The 6,860-nt window shown below is 44.0% G+C and overlaps 2 protein-coding genes across 2 annotated transcripts; both read right to left on the bottom strand.

The window, feature by feature from the left end:
- Nucleotides 1-910: 910 nt before the first annotated feature.
- On the bottom strand, nt 911-3,622 carry LOC125531132 (chloroplastic import inner membrane translocase subunit TIM22-2-like). Its single transcript, XM_048695540.1, has 5 exons — nt 3,391-3,622; nt 2,904-2,968; nt 2,737-2,809; nt 2,598-2,651; nt 911-1,384 (listed from the first exon to the last, which is right to left on the bottom strand). Exons 1-5 carry the CDS (start codon nt 3,557-3,559, stop codon nt 1,146-1,148), a joined length of 600 nt encoding a protein of 199 aa, XP_048551497.1. The 5' UTR covers nt 3,560-3,622; the 3' UTR covers nt 911-1,145.
- A 436-nt stretch (nt 3,623-4,058) lies between these two features.
- On the bottom strand, nt 4,059-6,856 carry LOC125531131 (N-acetyltransferase 9-like protein; the record flags this gene model as incomplete). Its single annotated transcript, XM_048695538.1, has 6 exons — nt 4,059-4,508; nt 4,811-4,849; nt 4,940-5,072; nt 5,722-5,809; nt 6,591-6,662; nt 6,778-6,856. Coding segments are annotated over 6 exons (477 nt in total), but the record flags the coding sequence as incomplete, so codon positions are not given.
- Between the last annotated feature and the right edge of the window lie 4 nt (nt 6,857-6,860).

The raw sequence follows: 6,860 nt of genomic DNA, 5'->3' as shown, positions 1-6,860 counted from the left end.
AGCAGCAGCACGGTGGTGGCCACGAGTGCGAGGAGGAGCCGCGCCATGGAGCCTTGCTCGTGCCGCGTCGTTGCTTCGTTTCGGGGTCTCCTCCGAGCTGGAGATGCAAGTGCGAGTGGTGTGGCTGGAGGTGAGGGAGGCTATTTATAATACGGCCGGCGACGTGAAAGTTGGGATGCCGGAGGTACGTGAAGTGCAGTGCAGTGCACGGGTGGATGAGACGCTCCAGAGTTGACGCCGGGTTACCTCTTGCGATTTCGGACCCCTCGGCAGCATCGCAGGCATAACTTCCTCCGCCGTGCCGGTCGTACTTTCCATTTCTTTCATCAGAGGACAGAGGGCAATTTTTGGCTACTCTGTATATCCCCTGTGCTAAGCATACCATTTTGACTATGCGCCGCGAGATTTTCTACCGTGCGTGGCGTACACCGAACCTGAAGAAATTTCACACGTTCTCAGCCGTGGCCGGTGTGCTGCGCGCGCACGCGGACGCAGCGGCGTGTCCAAAAATCTGGGGGCCGACCGACGGTTGCAGGCCTCGTGACGTCCGTCCGTGCACGCCGTAGCAGCCCATTCGCCCTGCTGCTGCCACCACCGTCGTTATTTTCTCCATGACGACAAGGCTTCGTTCATCCACACACAAGATACATGCTGCAGCGTGCCCGTGGTTACGGGCAGCTGATCGTTACACCTACAATTCAGCAGTCGCAAATGGCGGCTCAATCAAGCTGCCGCAGGCGCCGGCGCGTACTGTTTGTCTAGAAAAACAGACCGCATTGTTGACGGTGCAAACCTGCTACAAACACAAAGAAAAGTTAACAACCATCAAGTAGTTCACTGACCTCCCACATCCCACATGTGAAACACCAAGCAGACCGTGCAACGGTTGCACTTAGAACAGATAAAACCATCAAGCCAAAAATTTCCACGACATTTTATCTTCCGGGTCAACAAAATCTATCCTTGACATACCATCAACAAAGCAAGCCCGCGCACGCCACGACTCGCGGCGACAAAAAACCGCCCGGCTGAAAAAGCAAACGATCTAGATTTTCGACATTATCCAAAAGCAAAATTTACATAACGCTAGGAGCTAGCTAAGGTTTCCTGAGCATATCCCACTCTCTCCCTCCTAATGATGCTGTCTAGTGCTTCTTGGACTTGACGGCCAAGGCCTGGCAGCATGAGGCGAAAGCATCTGACGCGTCGAGGATTGGGGGGAGAGTGAAAGGGGGGAGGACGCCCCCGCCACTGTTGTGCGCAAAGTTCAGGGCGTTGCCACCGAGGGTGTGCGCCATCGCGGTCTGCTGCTTGTTGAGCCCCTCCATGATGCATGAGAATGCTGCGAAGGTGGCGCAATTCTGAAGCAGTGCTTGTGGTGTACCTGGATTCAGACAAACAAGCTTATAAGAAAACCATGCCACCAAAGCCTCAACAATTTAACAAAATGATAGTGGTTCATATTAACAATCATAGCCAATTAAAGGTAGCAGCCTGGGGTAGCAAATGCAGATATGATCTTGACTAAACAAAACCATGCTTGAAATATCCTTTCGGTGCAAACTTCCTCTTTCGTTAGAACAACTGAAGACTGCCGCCTAGAGTTCCTTAAGACACTTGAATACTACACTTGTTGAAATGGCATGACTGAAATGACCCAGAAGCACATGTGCAGGTAAAGCAACAGAGAGATGCAGTGTGAACAGAGTAGGTATTTGTGTTGCATAAGATTGTGTTTAGCACATCACCAACTTGACTATACCACCACCACTAAATTACCCTGATAAATACATGTGCAGTCCAGTTTAATTGGACTGCAAGATCTGAAGTCCTTGACAAAAAAAATCAAGGGCTTGCTCAGTTAAATGGACTCTTTGCATTCTTGTCCAGTGGCTGCAGGACTCCATTAACAAGCAAGACAGGCAGTGAGCGTCTTTTACTGTTAAAATTATAGATGGTGCTTCTTTTTATCATGCAAAGAATAAGGCTCCTGATTTTAGTAATTTCTTACAAGTGATATTGGGCTTCTTGTAAATTAAATTACTTGAAATTCTAAAATGATAATCAGTAATCTAGTCTTGTATTTCTAGGCAAACATCAGTGTATGTTCGTACTCGGATTCTCTAAATAAGTATGATAACAATATACAGCATGAACTGGATGCACAGCTGAAATTAAACTTCATCACTCAATGGATAAATTACACAGTCGGATAACAAACTACTAACCTAATTATAACATGTTCAAAGTGTTGATTACAAAGGGCCATCCCAGAATCCATGCATAGGAGCTTACCAATTCATATTGACAGAAATGACATTTTAGATAATCTAAAGAACAACGACCTTTTTTAGGTACCAGCAACAAGAATAACAATACAGAGTGTCCCCTAAAAAATAAATAACAATACAAAGTAACTTGGTCGCCAGAAATTTTAGACAGAGCCAAAAAATGCTTGCAACTACTAACAACTTTTTTCACAGCGTTATGCAATACCACAGAATATCTCATCACAACTTCCTCATATTATACTAAACAATGTCAAGCACAATAGTAAGTAAGCTGTGAAAATTGTTGTTAGTTCAATGTGAATGTACCTGGAAAGCTCAAAGCAAGACCTGTGCAACAACCAGCAATTCCGGAATTGATGACTGCAAAAGGAACATGTTAGTTCATACTATGTATCCAACTCCCAAGGTGTTAACAAAAAGCTGATCACTGAACAGATACACATACTATCATCTTTCCCACGCAGCTTCCTCAACAAGCACAAAACCAAACTCTGGACGCCAGAAAGAACTGCAAAACTCTGGTTCAAGAAATTTATATCATGAGCAAGCTGTTTATGAAAATGATATGGAAATTTCCTAGTTAAGAACATGCACACAAAGGTGAATGCTAACTTTGGCAGAAGACCCTGCATTGCCGAGTGAGCCCTTCAAGCCCTTCTTAGATAGCAAACCTTGTCCTGAAAACAGAATAGGACATGCAATATAAAGATTTTGTGTGAGGAAGTTAAATCGGGTGTCACAGTCACAGGTGTTGTTAGTGAGAAGATGTATACCAATAGTGCTTCCGTTATGCTAACACAACAAGGATCAAAATCAAGATTTAATGAATACAAGAATTGGAGATTAAATGAACACAAGGAATTGAAGATTAAATGAATACAAGGAATTGTATCAAATGTGGACAATCTTATTCTCCTAGCCTAGCAAGAACTGGGTGCAAAACCTAAGGCAACCAAATTTCGTATAATCAAGTTCGTAATAATAACTGAACAACTATAATAGAGAAATTCATGAGAGTACCCACGAAAGGATTAACAAAAGCACCACCGCAGAGCAGAGTAATCCCGGAAAAGGATAAGAGGGAGAGGGGGGTGATTACCATATCCAAAGATAGATCCGACGAAGGCGCCGCCGGCGAAGTCCCCGGCGGACCGGAGGACGCATACGGCTGGTCCGGCAGCTAGAGGCGGCAGGGACAGGGACGAGCCCCCCTCGGCGGGATTGGTGCCCACGTCGCCGTCCGACTCGTTCTCGCTCCTCGCCGCCATGTCCGTCCTCTCTGCGAGTTTCGTTATCGTTTCCTGTTTCGTTTGCCCAGGCCCAGGGTTGGAGTATAGGACGGGACTCCAGCCTCTGGTAAGCGGGTCCCGCTGCCAGTCCCTCCAAGGTTGTTGGGTGGTAGGCCGGCCCGCCGGCTTTACAAGCCCAATCGAACAGCCATATTAAACAAGCCCAATCGTAGCGCAGGACAGAGAGATCGCCCACTTGCACAAATCGTCCGTTGCAGAGGTGCCCTCTGAAAAAACAGTTCTTCCGACTTTTATTTTACGGGAGTTCTTCCGACTTGATTTCTAGGGTAAATTGTGGAACTCTCTTTCTTTTTTCTTTTTTTTGAAAAAACTCTCTTTCAATATTTTGTACTTGAACTTTGAAACTTTTTTGCCACATCCGCATACACAAATCGTTTAATACATTTAATCATGCACGTTCAACAACAACAAAAATTCACCCATAGGGAGGAATAGGGATATCTGAACTCCGCAAACGCAAAAGACGAGCACCATGAAATGCTTCAAAACAAAATGTCCCATGTTGTGTCATTGACGATGCATATACCATCTACACTTCCTGCAAATTACCGCGACCTTGTTAAGTTTGCCCCAATGGCAATTTGTACCGAACTTGCAACGCTTCGCCACAAAACATTAGGCGCCACCTCAACTGCTCAGGAACCCAACACAGGGTTCTTCCTATTATTATTGCTATATATATCTCTGCGCAATCGGCCCAAGCAGTTGTTGGCAGATGAAGGCAGTACTCATTACATTAAGTATGCCGATAGCTCACACAATTAGCTTCTATCAGTTGATGAAGACCAACCACTGATTGCATGTCTACTGCAACACATCTTGGGGCATATAATCACAGATGTCACCAACTTCCTATGGTCAGAGGGGAGCTTAATGGGAGTTCAGCTGCAGGCGCCTCCAGTGTCACCTGAGAGATAGAGATAATGAGCCCGAGCAAGGAAAGATGGAGCAGTAAGTATTGACTACTGCTGTTGCAATAGACTAATATGTTTTTATACGTCCGTAGCATACTTGCAGTGGTGTCAACATCTTGTAAAACATGCCGAGACAACAAGCTTGCTGTTACTAGCAACACATGCAGTTGCTTGGATTAATTAATCGAACATCATAGTACCAGTGAAGTCATGGAGGATTTGAAACATTTTTAGTGAAAAATCTATAGTACGCTAAGATAGTATTTGCAGAAATGGGAGTGTCAAAAATCAATACCTCCTTAAAAACTGCACTATGGGAAGCATCCTTGAAGCCCTGAGTTCAGACCACAGAACATACAATTATGATCCAGTAATCAGAAACAAACGAGGAAAGGGGGGAAGAATGGTGGGTTCATCTGCTCACCAATTTTCTGAAGAGCTTTAACGATGCAGTATTTGAGTCACTAATTTTTGCTCTGAAAGTGTGAATTCCGTATTTCTCTACTGCAAACGACATCATCATTAAGGTCACTTCTTGACCTAGTCCCTTTCCACGGCTGCAACACGAAGCAATGGAAGTATGGAACCATGAGTAATATACCTAAACAACATCAGTCTATTACAATCTCATTTCTAAACAATCGGCTAAACTCTATATCATGGATAAGTACTGCAGAAATAATGGTAGAGGTAAAGAAACTGCGAATTATGTTGTGTTCGTTAACAATTTAATTACTTTATAACAAACACTGAGATCATGTCAAGTGCTTTCAGGATCATCAGCGTTTGCGCAATACACAGGTTAAAGATTCGCAACAACAAGTTATATCATCTCTCTGCTGCAGGTAAACAAAACGGACTGAGAGAAAACGTAATTCTAGCGAATTATTAAATCGTGTACCATACTGATGAAATTTCCTGCGAGTGCAGTTGGTGAAAAGGTATCAGTGTATCACACTACTGATAATTAATGATAATTCAAAGGATAATAAGTTGAGTGGTTGCAATTGTTACCGATTTAAGCTAAAACAAATACTTAGGACATACAGAATTCAATGTGATGCCCAAATTGGACTATCAAAGTCTACTGGCTGTGAGAATGGACAGAATATGCATGTAATTTCCAATGAATCAAAATAATGAAATATAGAACATATATCTAAGGTGGTGAGAAGAGGTACTAAACCAATACTAAAAAGATGGTACCTCTTATGCTCAGCTATCATAATCTCTATCTCTGCAAGTTCCAAATCATCAGGGTCATTCATATAGATGTTAACATCGCCAATCATAGCTGCAACGGATTAGGAAGAGCATTAGCACTAGCAGGACCTGGCAAGCTGCTGAGTAATGAAATCAACGCAAATTTAATTAATCAGTCATATATAGATGCTTTGAATAGGGCAGCACTGGATTGTTTGGAGGAGGAGACCTTGTTTGCGCTAAACCAATCTATTGCTAGGAGATTCTTGTACATTGGTTGGAATTCTGACTTTATGTTCATAAAGCATACATAGATGCTTTCAATAGGCCAGCACTAGATTGTTTGGAGGAGGAGACCTTATTTGCGCTAAACCAATCTATTGCTAGGAGATTATTTTGTACATTGATCGGAATTCTGACTTTATGAACATATACTAGTAATGAAGGCTGAAGGACAGGTAAGTGAGCTACAAAAGCTAGAGAAAGAGAACAGTCCTGTCTTAACTGTTGTACGCATAGACGCTATTGTTGGCCCATTAGATTGCTCAAACATTAAATTTCATTTTCCCAAACCGTTCCTCTTTTGAGGAAATTCATTCCGTAATGGCCTACGCATTCCATCTCACCTGACTACAGAGAATAACTAAAGGTGCAGAAATGACATGGTTTTGTCTTTTGTGTTCGCATTCTGAACAATCGGGCTTCAGTCAATCTACGCTTACACCAGAAGCCACAACATCCTCCTCGAAACATGTATGCAGAATTGCAACCAGAATCGTACCAGATCCATGTAACCTCTGATTCCCAATTCATGACCATGGACTGAATTAAGCAAGTAAACATTACTAAAAGTGCATCAGAGAGTAGCAAACCTTCGGTGTGTGGGTTCCCGACCACGAACTCTCCCTCGATCAACTCCTTATCCAGCACTATGAAAGTATGCTCTGCAAACAAACAAGCATCTCGCCGAATCAGTCACAGCATGCCAGCCCACCACCAAATCGAGGCAAACTAGAGGGAGGAGATCAGGGGAAGCGGCGAGGGGGGCAGGAGCCGAACTGAGAGGGTCGAGGGTCCAGGAGCGGTGGACCTCGAACTCCTGGGCGAGGGAGAGCGGCTCCGACGCGGTGGCCTCCAGTAGC

The sequence above is a fragment of the Triticum urartu genome, unplaced genomic scaffold (genome assembly GCF_003073215.2).
Source record: "Triticum urartu cultivar G1812 unplaced genomic scaffold, Tu2.1 TuUngrouped_contig_6829, whole genome shotgun sequence".
In the NCBI taxonomy this organism is placed as follows: Eukaryota; Viridiplantae; Streptophyta; class Magnoliopsida; order Poales; family Poaceae; genus Triticum; species Triticum urartu.
This window is presented reverse-complemented; position numbering and strand designations above follow the sequence as displayed.

What these genes read in the sequence shown, in the direction of transcription:
- LOC125531132 (XM_048695540.1), bottom strand. Translation starts at nt 3,559, where the DNA reads ATGGCGGCGAGGAGCGAGAACGAGTCGGACGGCGACGTGGGCACCAAT. An exon ending in CGGATCTATCTTTGGATATG is followed by an intron (nt 2,969 to 3,390) that starts GTAATCACCCCC and finishes TTCTGTTTTCAG; the next exon opens with GACAAGGTTTGCTATCTAAG. An exon ending in TCTTGCTTTGAGCTTTCCAG is followed by an intron (nt 1,385 to 2,597) that starts GTACATTCACAT and finishes GTCTGAATCCAG; the next exon opens with GTACACCACAAGCACTGCTT.